At 40.9% G+C, this 19,129-nt stretch overlaps 1 protein-coding gene across 2 annotated transcripts in view; it reads right to left on the bottom strand.

Annotated features, from left to right (window-relative positions):
• Positions 1-18,415, bottom strand: part of fat4 (FAT atypical cadherin 4) — a 126,194-nt gene extending 107,779 nt beyond the window's left edge. For both annotated transcript variants that reach the window (XM_023328367.1, XM_023328368.1), the window contains exon 1: positions 13,025-18,415. In XM_023328367.1, the coding sequence (XP_023184135.1) occupies positions 13,025-18,127 (5,103 nt within the window). In that variant the 5' untranslated portion in view covers positions 18,128-18,415. The remainder of the gene's footprint in view (positions 1-13,024) is intronic.
• Between the last annotated feature and the right edge of the window lie 714 nt (positions 18,416-19,129).

The raw sequence follows: 19,129 nt of genomic DNA, 5'->3' as shown, positions 1-19,129 counted from the left end.
GATACGAATTTTAGTCTTGTGCTAGAGGTGGGCCAAGCGGAGACATCCCAAACACGTGTATGTCAAATGTGCCAAGTATAGGCACTTGTAATGAAGCGTGATGTAACAGCATTCACTGTGAGTTGATCAAACGCAGATCAAACTTCTTACATCTGTTAAAGACAAGACTTTCAGCTACTACTCATCTGCATCTTCATGTGTATTTATGTCATTTAAGGACTTGTTTTCACAGCCAGGAACAAGAAAAGTGCAAAAAGGAGACTTGGAAAACTTTTAGATAACCTGCAAAATTATAGTTGAAGTGGCATATTTATGCTGTAATCCTCTTTTTCATTTAGCCACTTTAGCTTTCACATTCAGGCTGTGGAACTGTCAGTGAAGGCTCAGCAGGAGCCCCCTGGAGGAGATACAGATACACACTTCTGTTATATCTGATCACCCCCTCTTTGTAATACCATAAGAACGCAATGTCCTGGGAGGGAGAATTCATTACGATCTGCCTCTCAACAGCAGGCCAGCCAAGTTTAGACGTTTTTGCATGATTCATTTGAAGTGGATGGTTTTATTTTTTTTTTTGTTGTTTTTTTTTTCCATCTCTGTGAGCTACGTGTCAGTGCCAGAGAAGCCAAGCAGGATAACAGTAGAGAAATGAGAAAAGGGTGCCAAGATTTAGTGGGTTGTTGAGAAAGTATACAGTAACGATGGTGTTTATGGTTGAAGGCATGTAACAGGGGTATACAAACACAAACACGAGCAATTCAATTTAAAATGGTTCATTGTTTGAAAGGGAAGAACGTAGAGTCTGCTCTAAGAACAGCACTTTGTTAAATTACACCTTGACATCCCAACACAATAGACCCTGGTGAAAATTGTGGCAAATAGAAAAATCAAAGAAACAAAAGAGCCAAAATAGCCAAAATGTCAATAAACAAAATTGAAGCCGCAGCTTTCCCTTTTGTCTTTTAACTTCCCCAAAAAGTCAACAGCTCAGGATGCAAAAAACTTTAATAAAAATGGCAGTTTACTCAGACAAAGCCTGTAGCGCTGCAGCTCAGGTACCTCAGTCATGAGCAGCAGCCTGAGTCACGTTGACTAGACCCCGCACAGCACTGCCCAGAGCCCTCACCAGCTGCTTTCAATTAAACTGACCCAAATGGAGAGGGGAAAGGAGGCCTGCATTCACCCAAAAACGTTTAGCTGCTTCAAGCCAGGAGCTCTTACCGCTCTCTGTGTCTGACAGCAGATAAGTTGTTCAGAAATTGAGTAAACAAAAAAGTTTTGTTGGTTACCCATGAACCAAACTCCTCTAGATGCCATGCAAGAGAAAATGTTTACAGGCAATCTTTGCATCCAGTCTGTGCTGTGATACTTGACTGCAGAATTATAACGTTCAAATACAGAGTAAGCAGCGCCAAACACAACACTGATCCAAGAATCTGCCTGAATGAGATAATAACCATGCTAGCTGAAGATCATACTTTGCAGTTATTGTCTCTAAAACCACAAGCTTTTTTTTCTGAGACGTTCGACTCTCAGCAAACAACCGCAGACTTTCAGTGAAATGACCCCTGGCAGAAAAACGTGGAAGGCCAGTTTAGCCAGTGAAGAACGGCCGGCTTTGTGTTGAACGTGCTGCTGCACGGAAACACCTGAAGAGAAGCACCTGCTAATTGTGTAAAAGCAAAAGACAACCTGTCACAGTATGACAGCTGAGGGAAATTAAATGGTCATCTTGAGTGAATCTAATGTTCCAAGTCAAAATGTTGACTCCTGTCATTGAGGTGGAGGTGATTTTGACATGCAACATTCTTGCAGACCAGCCCAACATTCCTGTCTCCTCCCGTTTTACAAAGGCTGCTCAAAAATGGCTTGAGGATCCAAAATTCTCCAGTCGCTAGACCAAATTGATGTCCTTCAGTAAATCCATTGTTCATTGAAAGTCTCTTCTACAGTTTATTTATTTAACACCAAGAAAAGGAATCTTGTATCTGATTTAGCCACTAGTTTTGTCTGTTGGAATTTAAATCAATAAAAACAACACATCGTCAGAAAATCTGAGTTTATCAAATTCATTTCTTTATCCAATGTAGTTTTCTGACTATTACAACTACTGCATCATCACACAAAAACAGGAGGCAGTTGGTGCCAATATCAGAACTTAAGGCAATCCCATAGGATAGAAAACAAATGACAAATTGCATTTAAACAACACAAAGAGTTCTAAACATTTTCTTTATTTCAATTAGTCAGTTTTCAAAATACTTAATGGGGTAGAAGTACTGAATAAATAATTAAATCTTTCCCACCAAACAGTTCAATAAGAACAGGAAGGAAAGAATTTGAAAAGCAATAAAACACATACAAAAAACTTCTACAATGGGAAAAAAATCCCCCAGAAGAATTCAGCAGACAATCGTGGATACTCAAGGTTTTCGAGGAGGCCAAGCAGCTGTCAAACGAAGAGCATGAACAGAGTTAAGACTACCACTCTGTTGCACGATTTAAAAAAAAAAACGTACAACTTGCACAGAAATTGACTGCCGGAAAAAAAGTCATGCAGGGACAATCTGTGAGGTGAAATATTTCAGTTTCAATATTGAAAGCAGCTGCAGATCAGCTGTGGTTTGGCCTTACTCTGAGCTAAGACTCGCACAACACACTGAGTAAGAAAATGATTTTGCAAGGTTAAAGAGTAAATCAGGTAGCAAATAGAAAAAGCAGTACGGTTTAAAATATATGCTTAATTTTCTTAATAAAGTTGTATTATTCTGCTTGCAGATCAAGAGAAACAGCAGATCTCCTGTTAGGAAACTCATGACATAACACTGGGGATAGATTTTTAAATTTTGTTGTGCTTTCTTTCTTACACAATGACAATAAAAGGAATTCTGATTCTGATAACAATACAGTTAAGCTGGACAATAAATCAATAACAATATACATTATGATAGAGACATGGTTAATACGAATAGATAATCTGAGAGAAATCTTCAATATTTACAATATTCACTAAACTCTGATTCAGAACCACACAACATTATGGGGGTTGTAGACAGCTATCATGGCCAACTAAGCCACGTTGGCATCAAATAACTCAGTCATTGGTTACCTGGTAACTCACTGATTATTTGGTTATCTAGCAGCAACTTGTTGGATAACTTGCACAACAGCAGTTTAAGGTTTGCCATTGTGCCGCATAACTGCTTAAAAATAAACGACATGGAGATGAAACTGTGGATAAAAGACAAAATACTGCCACCAGTTTGGCAGTATTTCAGATATTTAAAACAAAAAACAAATCAATGATTATCAGTATCGACTGATATGAAACATCATGACATGTTTTCCAGCCATATCGTCCAGCCCTGCCACAGCAAGGTTCTCGCTGTCTGGTGCCACTCTATCTTTGCTCATTCCTTTTCTTCACCCTGCTGCTCTTCGCTCTTTGTCCTCCATCCATCCCCCACATCACTCTTAAATTATCTGTCCAGGCTGCAGGAGATTCCCCTTCCTGCCTGTGGGTCGCTTGTCTTACTACAATGAGGTGTTTGCATGTGCACCCCTGTCTGCATGCATGAGAACGCAGCCGCTCTGTCTCATCGGATGTCCCCAGAGGCGGGATGCTCTGGAAAAGGGCCGGTTGTACTCAAAGTCACTCAGGGGTGGTGCTGATTGATAGCTGGCTGGAAGTGAGATGTGCAAGAGAGCAGCGATCCCTTTCACTTCTTTTTTTTTTTTAAAGACATGAAGCAGAGTCAGGTCAGCTCTGAAAACAATGGAAATTGGCTTTGTGTATTTCTGCATGTGGATAAGTTGGAGTATTTGTTGATGCTAGGGAGCTCTGTGAGTCACGTGGAAGAATAAATCACCCCATAGCTGGGATCCATTATTACCGCAGAGAACTCGTGCCAAAATCAACCCAGTGCTCTGCTTCTTTCTCTCTAACTCCATTCGTTTTACAAGTGAAAGTAGTGGAACATTTTTTTTTTGGAGCTGGAGAGACTTGGGCATTTTTTATGGTCTCCTCACAGTCAGAGTAGAACAGAAAGAAGGGATGAAGTCTTCTCTGAGATGGAGTCCTAACAGGGAAAGACTTATTTTCTCAGTGAAAATCTGCAGCTCAACTGCACTCAATCAAACTTACTTCGGTTCAGTTGATGTAAAGCTTGGAAATTTAACTTCACAGCTTCTGACGCACCTTTCTGATTGCACTTAACGAAATCCTAAATGGCTCCCTTTTGATCTCGCCTAATTCTGCAGACCAAAGCAGAAATGCTTGCCCCGAGGAGGTTCTGACTATTTTGGTCTCACATTTGGTCGGCGACTGTGCGCTTAAGACTAAGGAATGACCCCCACCCAAATGAGGCATGACAATCAAAGTTGCACTACAACAGAAATGTATCTCTGATGTGAAAATAAACCAGATGATGCAAAACTCTGACCAACGAGCATGTGCACAGCTCAGGCCACAGTCATTTATTATTGTAACTTGAAGTCCTGCGTCAACTTTGCATGAGTGAAGAGAGAAAAGCTGCGGACAGTCGACCACAGAGCAGACAGACCTTTTCTTTTAATACACATTCGCGTTCCCTTCACCAGCATATTTTGTGTTTATAAATAGATGATGTGAATAATGTGTGTTTTAACCTGTTTACAGAAGTGTAGGGCAGGGCTACCACACAGAGACAATTCAGTTTGCCACAGATGACAATTCAAGAAATGTCAAAAAGTTTAATTTCGAGCTCCATTGTAATGTTGTGTATTTGAATCTTACACTGAACATGTTTTATTTAACTGTTTGGCGAAACTGCAAATATGATCCCTCCTTTAAGTGTTGACTCTTTCATTGTCTCCTCACACGATAAACCTCACGTCATAAAAGGGATTGACTAAAGAGTATTCAGGTTTAATGTAAGGCTGTTGGTTCTGCTCTACCCTACTCTTCCCTACTGCAAACATTTTCACAAACTCTGCCCTAAAATGGCCTCTCTTGGAAACTCACAGACTCCAGGTAAATCCTACAGGACAACTCAGTTTTGTGGACCAGAAGCGGCCTAAAATCCCCATTCTGAAAGAATATTTGGATAATTATGCATGATTATCTGACGAAGGCTGAGAAATTCTTTAACTCCTCTAATTGTTTATTTTATACAAGAACGTTAAGCTAAATTGACAGTAACAGAACATGAATAAACTTCCTCACATCCTGATCATCCAAATCTTTTTGGATACAAACCCACAGAACCAACAAAGAGCTAAAACTGTGAGTCTGCAGAATAAACAACAGTGGTAGAAAAATCCATTTTCCTCATTGCAGATTTGTCCTGTTGCTTTTGGTACATTTAAGTGTAAATCTGAGTAAACAAAAAATGCAGCTTTAAAAGGATGATTTGATTTATTGAAGGAAAATAATATATCTTCCCCAACCTGGCTCAATGTGAAAAAGTAATTTTTTCCTGTTAACCTAATATCTGGTTGTAGATACTCTTATCAAATAGGTTTTATTCAGGAGATTTCTTGATTTTGCAGCTCATATGTTATTCAGGTCTGGGTCTGGCTGGTGAAATTGAACAGAGGAGGCCAAGTTGATTTTGATTGTGATTTTTTTTCCCTTTAATAAATGAAATTATGGCTTTAAAACTTACTTTTACATTTATTCAAGTTGGATATTAAAATGAAACTTATGATATAAATGACAAAAAAGAAAAGATGGAAGAAATATGTCAAGGTGAAAGTGCTTTTTCACCTAATGCTTCGAGCAGAATAACATTTTTCTGACCTTGTAAAATCCTCTTGACAGACATGAGATGCTGTTGTCCAACCACAATAACAGATCCAAAGACTTTAATGAGCTGAAGTCCTGATAAAGAACTGAAGAAATGTTAAAGCTCGTCACCGAGGATCAAACAAGGTGGAGAGCAGCCAAAGATATTCAACACTTCTGAATGGAGAGACATAAAACGAATGAAGCAAGACAAACCCAAGCAAACAAGAAAAGACTCACAACAAATAACGGTCTTTGATAGCCACATATTCATAATAAACTACATAAAACAGACTTATTTTGCTTGCCACAACCATTCAAGTGTTCCTGCAGCTGATTGAGAGTTTGAACTTGTGGCCAGCGTGTCTGTGTGGCTTTATGTGTTCTTGGCAGCATCTGCCTGCATGCATCTATGCACGACTGAATGTTTATCCGACTTTTATTGCGATGGTGTCTCGTAAAAAACGTTGTGAGACAAGCCGGCCCTCCTCAGCACCGGCCGACCCGATGTCTGCTGGGACCACCTACGAGAAGACCAGCAAGCAGATGCCTCACCTTGTCGATGACCATTTAAAAAGCGCTTGTCCGTCCAGATTATCCTGTGAATTACAACTTCGGTCATGGCCAGTGCATCACAGCCTCTGCTAAAGTACATGCGGACAATTAGATACACAAAATAGTGCAATCAGACCGTGAATTACAATGCACAAGGATGTAGTTTGTTCTGCATCATTCCTCTTCCCTCCTCTGGGAACCCTGAAGTCTGCGTATTAAGTTCTGTTCATGAATCCCAGGTTTGGTTTGAGACAAACAAAGACGAGCGGAGCTCTGATGTGTAACAATGGTCGACCTTTCCCTAGAAACTGCTGTCATCAACACTTCAAAAAATATTAATACTCTCACGCAGAGACAGAAATATACAAAACCCAGCATCCGTATCAAATCATCCAGCTGTACATGACCTTCTTCTGCCGGCTCGCTGACCTGGCTGGCTGTGTCGGTTTTGTGTTTCAGTGAGTCTCTTTTTCTGGCTTCTCTAAAACCTTAACACGGTCTCTGATGACTGAATCACTTTTTCTCTGGTGTTCGTATTCAGGATAATTTAGTATCACAAGAATATCAAAGCAGCACAAAATGGAATCAGAAAGACAATTTATCGATTTTTAGATCTTGATGCTAAACTGTCTAGATTAAATACATAAATGAATTGCGTAGGGACATTTGTATCTCATAATATATTCAATATCAGATTAATAAAGTTATAGCACATTATCTGATAAATAATTTCCACCACAAAACTCATTCCCAATTAAATCAGAATTTAATTGGGAAATAAATGTAATAATAATTGAATAGTAAGTAAGAAAGAGAAAAAAAGTAACATTTAATGTTTTTTTGCATATTTTGTAGGATTGTCTGTCTCATTAAAACTGTAAATATTAACATTTTGGAAGATTGTATGTGACACACCAACACAAAGCAGAAGATGAATATGACATGAAAAGAAATTAAGACATAATTTTGTTTGCTTTAATAATAAAATCCATCCTTCAAATTTCTAACAATTAGTAAATAGCATTCATCTGTGTGTAATTTAATATGAATTTATACTGAGAAGCAACCAAAAATGCCCAGGGTAAATTTGGAGGAACAACACAGATCAACAATTCAACTAAAAGTTATGCACTTTACAAATCTGGAGTGATAAGGAAGAAAACATTGTTTAAAGACAAAATTGAGAATTATTGATGAGTCCAAAACTAAGCTTTTAGAAATGAAGGAGGAAAACAAAGAACACAATCCTGGAGGAAAAATGAAGAGGATGCGAAAGACTTGAACCTGAGGTGGAGGTTCACCTTCCAGCAGAAAATGTCCATAAACATCAGCAGACTGATGCATTAAAATTATCCAGATTTGAATCTAACTGAAAATACTGTATGTGGCGAGATTTGATAATGTATGTTGACAGATGTTCAGTGGCCTGTTTTAAAAAAAAGAACTTTCCAGATGTGCAAAGCAACTACAGACGTATCCCAAAAGTTTTCCAGCTGGAATTGAAGCGAAATGTGGATTACAGAGGATTTTAATCAGGAAGAACAAATATAAACGCACACCACACTTTTCAGATTTTACATATAAAAATGTTCAATGTTATATTTCCCTTATATTTCACAGTTACGCACTACTTTATGTCAGTCTGTCACACAAAATAAAATGCATTGAAGTTGTAAGTGGTAATGTTACAAAACTTAAAGCATATTAAAGTGTCTAATGAATTTAAAGGGAATTTCAACTATTGAATAGAGTTTAGAGTAAAATGTTTTGGGCTTTTCCAGTGTTATCTCCAAAATTACCCAGTTCCTTCTGAAGACCCTGAACTGTTCCCTCCCTGCTTTCTTCCCATGACTTCTTGCAATAAGCACCCTTTAAGAAACCCTGTCGCCACAACACTTCCTCCATTCCTACAACTCCTAGCTTCACCACTTGACATCTCCAGAAGAAACCTTGAACACACTCTTTTCTTAAATCCAAGTACAACTCTTACAGGTGATGAGAGGGGAGGACAGCTGGCTGTCAGGAGAATCCATGCACACTCCTAAATCTGCCAGGGTGAGACGTTGGCCCAGAGAAAAGAATAATAATAGTCCAGCAAAGTCCCTGACGGGGCAGCACAACACTTTATCTGAAAAGCCAGAACAAAGGAGGGCCTGTGAAACGCTTCCACTGTGTTTACTTTACAGGGGAACAATGCCTTTAAGAGGAGGGGGCAAGAAGTGATGTGGCACTTTGGGCCTCTGAGAGAATAACAGCACTTCAATTTGATTAGAAGGGAGTTCAGAAAGCTTTTGTTGCTTGCCAGTTTATGGCTACAGAGACGCTGGGATAAAACATAGGTAATAAACAGAAAAAAGGGAGATCTGCATTATTCTGAAGAGGTTTTCTTTAGTTTCTGTCAGAAAATAAAGAAATGTCTGATGGAATACTAAACATGTAGCTTGATAAACAGGTATTGAGTTTAAAAAGTTTTTATAAGCATAGTGATGGAAAAACTTAATACACCCAGCTGTTTATAAAAAAGTGTGGTCACCTGTCTAAAAGCATGGGTGTTTGGTGGTTTGCTGATTTTGGTTTTTACATAATTTCATTCAACCAAGACATTTTATTCAGTTAACAAGGCTGACATCTCTCAAAAGATTATAAAGAAATGCAGGACCATTAATTTATATAAAAAAAATAGCTTTTCTTTACATTTTTTGAAAAATAACTTGTTTGTAATCACAAAAATACTTCTCCAAAATCAATTTAAAACAATTTATCTTTCGTTCCCATCACCCTAATCCCTATCTCCGATTTCAGGCTGAAGTTGGTATTCTCCCTGGACAACTTCAAAAAGTTAATCTTTCCTTCAGTCAGAAGAAACACCTAAATGTGCACCAAAGTATGAATAATTTTGTCTTAGCTGAACAGGTATTGACCTTAAAGAAGCTAATCAAATTGTCCAGTTGCACAGTTTAAATTGTGAAATTGCCAAAAACAGAAGATGATTCTGCAGGCCTCAGTTAGGATGTAAAATGTGGAACCCTGGATAGTCAGAAACTGACTGAACAAGTGTGGCTCAGTTGGCATTTGAATGAACCAAAACACTTCTGGAACATTTACATAAAACCATTGAAAATATTTGGCGATGTTGCACAGCATCATGTTTGAAGAAAACCAAACAATACAAACACTTCGTACCAACTTTCAAACATGTTGATGGAGGAGTCATAGTTTGGGCTTTCTTTTGCAGCAGCAGCAGGACTCTGGGACCACAAGCATAATCCAGTATTCTCAACTAAACTTGGTCATCAACAGGACAATGATCCCAAACACAACAGCTAATCTGTCACAAAAGGGCTGAACAAGAGAAGAAACAAGGTGTTGCAACCATTTAGTTGAAGTAAATCCATCTGTCCATCCATTCATTATCTTCCGCTTAATTTGGAGCAGCTTATCTGCAATCAAGGATGTTTTATTTTATTTATCAATAATCAAGATACTGCTGGTGGAATAGTCATTTGTAGGATCCTTTCAAATATTTCAGAAAGTATCATGGCCCAAGTGTTTATTTATGGGCTCCTTCTGAGAAATACAACAGCCAGAGTTTGGTCCAGCCAACCACATCCATGTAAACAAACAAAACTTGTTAAAATAAGAACTGGGTGCAATAAAATAAATTGCACATTTTATTCTGAATTTCCAACATTTGGAGAGCAGGCCAGTCTCCTCTTTGATCAGCTCATCTAATTGTCACGAGTCAAACCATTTTTGATCAAATACCAGTGGTTAAATAGCCCCTTTGTGAAAACTAATCACTTCTCCTGTCATTTGTTTGTAAATGTAACAAACTGAAGGCGATTCATATGAGGAAGGTGGCACACAAACCCCATTCCAGTGATCTGAGGCTGCTTAACGGCTGATGAGAAACACGTGCTGTGACACCAGTCGTGGCCCAGAGTGGAACGGAGAGCGTTGGATGGGATTCAGATGTGAGTGAATCCACTGGGAGTTCAGGGGGTGGAGGTTCTCCCCAGCTCCAAACAAGAGCAATACAGGATGTGATGAGGCAAAACCTTTGAACAAAATAAAAAACATCCTCCTTAACTCCGCAAATTCCTCAACAACAATAGATAAAATGGCTGCCAAGATTTTTTTTTTCATCATATTTACCAAACGTTGCAAATAAATAAAAGATTTATGGGTAATGAGGTCATCCAAGAAGAAATTAAGTATTGCCACTTTGAAGCTACTAAATGGAAACATCCCATTATGGCTGTCTAACAGTGTGTACCACTGTTGGTCTACATGCAGACTGAAATGAGGTTTGCAGCATATGACCCAAATGCGATCCAGAAGGAAGAAACAGTTCTGCAGGGCTGATGCAAAGAACAAAAACTGACAAAGTTTGTGAGGTGTTTAAGATCGCTGCTCCCGATAAAGCATCTCCAGCCGAATTCCTTTTGTCCGAATTGTTTTTAAAACGTCACACATGCCGCATAACAGAGCGTGACATGCCAGCTTTCCCTCATGCATCCAATCAATGGGGGGAAAATGAGAAACTGAGAATGTGAAGGGGTCACAACCCCAGGGATGGAAGTGATCCCCCAGTTGCTACTGGGTATCCTGTGTATAAACACAGCAGTGGAAAAACATTAGTCTAAGTCTGTAGGTTTATGCTGTAGTGCTATTAGGTCTCACATACAGAGAAGACACCAAACACTTTCGATATGACCTGCTCATTCATCCTGGATGTTGAGCTCACTGCAGTGCAAAATTAAACCATGTTCATATGAACTCATCCCCTTTTATTACTCTATAACAAACATCTAACTTCATGCAATAAATCAATAAAGTAATCCATAATTTGAAAGTAGGAGGACAATGACACATGAATTCTAAAATTTTCACAAATAACAATTTGAAAAGTGTGGGGTATATTTGTTTTCTGTCACGTTTTACGCTGATGTAACCTAATAAGGAAATGGATTCCTCTGGTGTGCAAACTGATAGGCATGCAAAAAGAGCATTCATCATACAAGCATCCAAGAGGTAAATGGCAACTCTGGTGGTGCTGCACATATGCACAGCTCAGGTGAGAAAATCTGTCGACAGAACAGCTATGAGTTGTGCAACTTAAATATTTGGCTTATTTGATAGAGGGACAAGAAATGTGGTCAGAGTTAATAGGAAGATAGATGAAGCTAACTAAAGGGGAAACTTGAAATAAAACTTCTTAGAGGCAGCATCTGACTTACGATGAGAGAAGATAATGACCCTAAACATGCAGGAACAGTTACAAATGAGTTATTTACATCAAAGCAGATTTATATGCTACAAAGGCTCAGTCAAAGTCCAGACCTATATCCAACAGAGGACTTGGGTCATGACTTAATAATGAATGTTCACAGATGCACTCCTAACCTGACTAAGCTTGACTTATGTCACAAAAACACAAATGACTTGAAGGTGTTATTCATAGTATTAACTCAAAGGCTAAGGAGGCTAAATACAAATGCATGCCACACTTTTCAGATTTTAATTTTTTAAAATATTAAATAGCCACTTACAGCTATGTTCCACTTTTTTGTTATGCGGCTTATCACATGAAATTCCAATAAAACACACCAAAGTTTGTTTGTATAGTACTTTATAGGGCACTAATAATGCTTTCCAGCAAATGGATTTTTAAAATGACACAATTTAAGCCTAGACTGAAACCAAACCAAAGTGTAAGATTTGATCATGGAAAAGTGAAGCTCTTTATTCTCTATTTAACTCAACAACCTTGTAAGCAGAGAAGCAGATTGCTATCTCAATTGGAAGAAAAATGAGAGAACATCTGGTATTTCAATATGACATTCACAAACTGTTACAGTTACATCTGCTAACATAATATCACAGTTTGTCTCTGATATTTAAAACTAACACAAACCCATCTCCAAGAAAAGAAGCAGCTTGCGTCTTTTTGTTGTTTTTTGATTGAAGCTTGTCATTGCAAGGTGTATGAGGTCTGGTTAATGGTTTATAAAGTAATTTTTTAAAAATCACATTTGATTTTGATTTTACTGGCAGCAAGCCATCAGCCAACCGAATCAGGCCTAAAGTTCTTTCATTACATATCAAAAAATGAAAAAAATGCATCACATTGTGAAAACTCACAGGGCAACTTAAATTTCTCTTAGACCTCAACATCTTTTTATAAAGTCTGTAGAGATCAGCCAATTTTAATGGTCACTTATTGACAGTGGAGCAGTTCCTGGTGGAATAAAGGTACCCCAGGACCACCCCAGTGCCAAAACACCCTCAGGCAGCTCAAACACAGAGAAATCCAGGCTCTGGTATTGCATACCTGCACGGCAAGACCACATGAATAACTCTTTTTCATTTCTACAACATATATTATATGAAAGCACATCATATAACCACTGATAAGAATATGTTGGTGACGTAAAAGTAACAAAGGAGCTTGTAAAGCAGACATGCAAGACTGCCTTTTTATCAGGGCTATGATAGCAAAATAAAAGCCTGCTTTACTGATCTCCATTAGAATGCCAGTTTATTATACAAGTACTTTGGAATTTATTAATCATATTGTGTTGATGTCAAATAACTGCGTTCATGTCCTTCTCCTGCCAAGTAGATCAAACAAGCCATCCTTTGCTAAATTTAAGCTCCCTGTTAGGTGCTTTCAAAGAGTAAAACAGTCAGCAATGTTCTTACCTCAGCACGCTGTGTTCTGGGCTGGCTGGCATCTGTCTCAATGGCGTACACGTCCACCAGGTACAGGTCGGACCCTTGTTCCCTGTCCAGCTCCGCAGCAGTCTGTATCACTCCAGTGTGGCGTCCAATGGTGAAAAGGCGTCCAACGGCTTTTCCTCCACTCCGTACTGCCACAATGAAATACTCCACTTTTGATGAAGAGCCCCTTGGACTTGAGGCATCCAGGGAGATGACATTTGTTCCTGGCGGCTGGCCTTCTTTAAGGATGGTTATGTATTTGGGCTGAGAGAAAACGGGTCCATCTATCCCTTGAAGGATGATTGTCAACTCAGTTCTGGAGGTCTTACGGTCGGTGCCGTGGTCTGTTGCTGACACTGCCAGGGTGTACATGAGTCGAGATGGGACCAGCTGGGAAGCCAGGCGAATATCCCCGCTGTACCTGTCCATTATAAAGGTGTCTGCATCCCCTTCCAAAAGTTCATACTCCACTTCCCCATTTTCCCCATCATCAGGGTCAAGGGCCATCACTGTTGTCAGGATGGAGCCAATAACAATGTTGGGCTCAGCCACAAGAGCATTCTGGGATACAAAAGTAGGAACATTGTCATTCAGGTCTGTGACCCATATTGTGACATTTTTTAATGCGAATCGTCGGAATTCAGCTGGAACTGCCTGATCTGTGGCTTTGATGGTCAGCTCAAACAGGTTGGAAAACTCCCTGTCAATTTCCTTATTGGTGTAAATGAGCCCAGAGCTTGGGTCGATGTTGAAGTGGCTCCCTCGAGGAATCTGCTGAACAATGGAGTACTGTAGCTGCCCGTTTATGTCTGCATCCGTGTCGTGAGCTATAATGGTCATGACCGAGGCTGAGAGAGGAAGATTTTCAGGGATAGATTTGAAAATGTCTCCAGGGGCAAATATAGGAGGATTGTCATTAAAATCCCGGACATGAATGACCACGGGTATGGATGAGGAGCGAGGAGGTCTACCGTTGTCCTTTGCAGTTATGTTGAGTTTGTAAAGTGATTGTGTTTCAAAGTCCAACTTTTTAATTAGAAAGATGCTGCCAGTGTTGGGGCTAATACTGAAAGTGCCGTGGTTGTTTGTGGCTGTGATGCTGTATGTTATGTCTGCATTCTGACCCGAATCTGCATCCGTGGCAGTCACAGACGCCACAAGCTCTCCTATCCTCATGTTTTCTAGCACATCCACAGACAGGGAGGATTTAGGGAAGGATGGGGAGTTATCATTTTCATCCAGAATGCTAATGCTCAGCAGACAAGAGGAAGACAATGGCACCGTTCCAGCATCAGCAGCTATAATTTTAAGTGAGTAAGAAGAAGTGGTTTCATAGTCCAGCTTTCCAACTAAAGTCACCTGTCCAGAGCTGCCATCTATCATGAACTGATGTTCCTCATTGCCCTCAATAATGTGATAATGAACAAGTCCATTTTTGTTCTCATCCACATCTGAGGCAGAAACCCGCAGCAGCTGAGTCATGTTTTGAGCTGACTCAGAGATGGAGGCCTGATAAACATCTTTGGTGAATTTTGGAGGGTTGTCATTGATATCTTGAATGTAAACCTGTACCTTGGCCTGATCTCTGAGGGGTTTGGGGAGACCCTGATCTGATGAGACGACAATGAAGCTAAACACAGCAGCACCCCTTTGCCTCATCAGTGATTCACGGTCCAGCTGCAGCGTGCTGGTAAGCTCCCCAGTGATAGTGTTCAGCTCAAAATTGGGCTGCGGGATTTCAAATGTGTATCTGACCTCACTGTTAGGGCCAAAGTCCTTATCCTCAGCAAAAACATACCCAACAACTGATCCTCTCGTCTGCTCCTCCTCAAAATGAAACACATAATTAGTACTATTAAAGAGAGGACGGTTATCGTTCACGTCATCCAGGATCACAGTGACGTTTACTGAGGCGCTCAGTGGTTCCACAGCCCTGTCTTTGGCTTCAAGCACCAAGTTATATCTGTCCTGAATCTCTCTGTCCAACTCTGTTTTGATGTATAACTGTCCATCTGGAAAAATCCCAAACACATCACCCATGTTGCCACTGGTGATGTCATACATAATCTCCCCGTTGAGACCAGAGTCTTTGTCAGCGGCCTGCACTTTAAAGAACCGGCTGTTGACAGGTTCGGACTCTAGAATGATGACTTCGTATGAAAGCTGATCAAACACAGGTGAGTTGTCATTGACATCATAAACGCTGACGATCAGGATTAGGCTGGAGGTTAGCCGGGGAACCCCCATGTCTGCAGCTATGACTTCGATCTCGTAAGAGTTTGTTGTGACCTCCAGCGGGCCAGTCAGTGTGATCAGACCATGCCGCTCATGGATGTGAAACAGGCCTTTTGGGTTCTCTTTCAGGCTGTAGATCACCATGCCGTTGGGACCTTCGTCAGGATCCGATGCTTTTGCCTGGAATATTGCATGTCCTGTACTCCAGTTTTCCACAGCGCTCACATGCTCCATATTGTGAATAAAATGAGGAGCGTTATCATTTAAGTCCTTCACAGTTATGTTTACAAATGCCTCTCCTGTGATCTCGCCGGCTCTGGCTACAATTTTAAGCTGATAAAATTCTTGCTCCTCTCTGTCTATCTGACTGGATGCTGTGATCTGGCCTGCATTGTTCACAGAAAAAAGCCCCCTTTGATCACCTGAGGTGATCAGATAGGAAATGTTTGTGTTTAGGTCCAGCGTGGTGGCTGACACGGTGCCTATGACTGTCCCAAGTGCTACATTTTCAAACATGACAAAGCTGTACACCCTCTGATTGAAGACAGGTGGATTATCCTGTGTGTCTATAACAGTTACAGTCACAATGGCCTGGGTGTGTGAGCGCACGCCCCCCCCATCTGCTGCTGTCACCTGCAGCTGGTAAGCAGTTTTTTCCTCTCTATCCAGGGGTACTAGGGTTGTGATTTTCCCTGTATTGCTGTTAATACGGAATTTGGAAGTGTCTCCTGCTGTAATTATGTATTTGACAGTTCCATTTCTTCCCAAATCACGGTCTGTGGCTGAAACAGTGGTCACATAAGAACCTGAGGGTTCATTTTCTTTCACATTGGCAAAATACTGAACAGGGTAGAACACGGGTCTGTTGTCATTGATATCCCAAATGGTGATGTTGACATTTCCTACAGAGTGCAGTGGGGGGCTGCCTCCGTCTTCTGCACGGATATGGAGCAAATATGAGGCCTGATGCTCCCTGTCCAGCTCCACGCCTGTGCTTAATCGGCCCGACACGGAATCCAGACGAAACAGCTCCTGGATGCTGGCAGGGGTCTCTGCATCAAATGAAAAACGGATAGTTCCATTGGGCCCGAGGTCGTCGTCTGAGGCAGACAGCAGCACCAGCTCAGTGCCAGCAGGAGCATGCTCCACCAGAGAAACATGATAGGTGCTCTGAGTAAAGGTAGGCACTTGGTCATTCACATCCGTGATGTTAACTATCAGTTTAGTGTAGGAAATCTTGGGCTGCAGCCCCTGGTCTTTGGCACTAATGTTGAGCACAATTTCAGATGCGATTTCTCTATCCAGCAAAGTGGCACTGGTAACCAGGCCACTGTTTTCACTGATGGAGAACCAGCCCAAAGTGTTTCCAGACACCAGAGAGTATCTCAGGTTGGCGTTCTGCCCAGAATCACCATCTGTTGCAGAAACCCCTTTAATGTAGCTGCCTTTTGGGGTTCCTTCACTGATATCTACTCTGTACAGTGTTTCCTGAAATATTGGGGGGTGATCATTAATATCATTCACAAAAATAACCAGACTAGCAAAGGAGGACCTGGCCATAGGTTTGCCATTATCTGAAACAGAAACAGTCAGATTATATGAGGAAATCCTCTCTCTGTCTAACACACTCGCAACTTTAATCAAACTTAGATTGGGCACAGAAGATGTGTGCACTTCAAAGTGTCTCTGCTCATTGCCTCCTAAGATTGAAACAGATATGTTGCCATTAGCTGTGGATGAGTCTGAGTCTGAAACTGTGAGCAGAGCTACAACGGTGCCTATCTGTGCATTTTCATCAACAGAGGCAAATTTAGAAGTGGTGGGAAAATATCTGAACTTCACAACGGGGTCATTATCATTCACATCTAAAAGTTTTATTGTGGCTTCTGTCCGGCCTGACAGAGAGGGAACACCATTGTCTACAGCATGAATGGTCAGTGAGTACTCTTTCTTAATCTCATAATCCAATCCCTCCTTTATAACAATAGTACCTAATTTAGGATCAATTTGAAAAGGCGTCCCCTCATCTAAAAAGTACCTGATTTCAGCATTGGCTGCCTCATCCTGATCTGATGCTGTGATCTGCAGGATGTTCGAACCTACAGCTGCATCCTCGAACACACTGGCTTGGTACTGATCTAGATCAAAAACAGGGGGATTGTCATTTATATCCTGAATAGTGACGTTTACTTGCAGGTAGCCAAACTTTTTCGGCTCTCCTTTGTCCTCCACTTCGATCAGGAGCTGGTAGAAGGGGGTAACTTCTCTGTCCAGACCAGCGGTTAAAACGAGATGCAGGAATGCCCCCTCCCCGCTGGGATTGACTGTAACATCCAGACTGAATCTCCTCTGCTCGTTCCCCTTCACTATCCTGTAAGTGGTGTGATCCACTCCGTTGCTTCCAATGTCAGAATCCGTGGCAGTGTCCAGGATCACTTGTCTCCCGCTGCTGGCGTCCTCCTTAAAGGACACCACTATGGACGCGTCTGGAAACACCGGAGAGTTGTCATTAATATCCAAAACCACGATCCGGACCTCCGTGGGGTAGGTCGGCTGGCTGGACAGCACCACTACGTTAATTACATCACTTTGCAAAACTTCTCTGTCAATCACCGATGATGTGGAAATGACTCCCGTGGTGCCGTTAATCGCGAAAAGTTTGTGGTTTTCGCTGAAACGGTACATGAAGCTGGGCTTGGTCTCTATCGTGCCCACATAGGTTCCGACAGGCTGCTCCTCCAGGACACGGAACTCTTGGCGGACTTGACTGGACGCGCAGATCCGCGGCAGAGTCCACAGCATCAGCAGAACAAAATGAAACCGGCCAAAGCCTCTAACTGTGAGCGCCATGGTCAGTCAACCTGTCCACCTTTCTCAGACAGAGTCCATACCGATGATACATCAACTTTACAGAAGTTAGAGCCTCCACAGCATTGTATTCCACAAAGTGTCTGCAGCCAAAATTCAATGAGAAAAGCAGCAGCAACTCTTCCCCTCTATCCGCACTGAAGTGTCCCAGAAGTACTCCACAAGTGTTATTTCATCCAGCTGCAACAAAATCCTCTGGATGGAGGAAAATTATTCCTGCAGATCAGGAAAGTTTCATTTCAGTTTCTCTGATTGCCTTTTGTTTTTTGAGGGTTTTTTTTTTTTTTTTTTTTGCGCTGCTAGAAAAAGCCAGAAAAAAAGTTGCCAGATCCTTGGAGATGCATAAAGAAGTTTATAAAAAGTTAGGGCGCGCTGAGCATACGCGCACCGTCCCGGGGAATAACGGTGCTCCAGTCATATTGCGCTCAGGAGTCCCAGTAAGTTAGAACAAAGCTGGAGTGGAACAAATTCCCTCCCATCACGGATCCCATTGGATGTCCTGTCTTCTGTCTGCCCGCCCTCTGCCGGCCCTCCTTATGGCAGCTCAGCTGGTGGTGGAAGGTGTCAATCAAACATACAGGTAGCAATATCCCCCGGAGATCTTAATTATTAATAATTGCTTGTTTTAAAACTGGATTAATTTCCAGAAGAAAGACAATATTTTATACACATTCAGATTTAAGAGGGGTGTTCAAAATGAAGATCTTTAAAAAAAAAAAAAAGATACAAAGGTTATTTGAATACATTACATGCCTTACATTGTAAAAAATACAATGTCAATTTCACGCTTTATGTTGTTTAGTTTCAACATTTAAAGTCTTATAATAAGTATCTAGAATGTTATTTATTATTACAAGAAGTTAAGTAAAAGGTAAAGAAAAATACCCCTTAAGTGTCAAAAGTTGTAGCAGATTACAAATGCAAAAGTCAGGTTGTGGTCATTAATTTGCAGTCTACATACATTGACTGGTAAATAAATATAGC

The sequence above is a fragment of the Xiphophorus maculatus genome, chromosome 23, assembly GCF_002775205.1.
Source record: "Xiphophorus maculatus strain JP 163 A chromosome 23, X_maculatus-5.0-male, whole genome shotgun sequence".
NCBI lineage: Eukaryota > Metazoa > Chordata > Actinopteri > Cyprinodontiformes > Poeciliidae > Xiphophorus > Xiphophorus maculatus.
The sequence above is the reverse complement of the archived record's forward strand: the minus strand, read 5'-3'. Positions and strand labels throughout refer to the sequence as shown.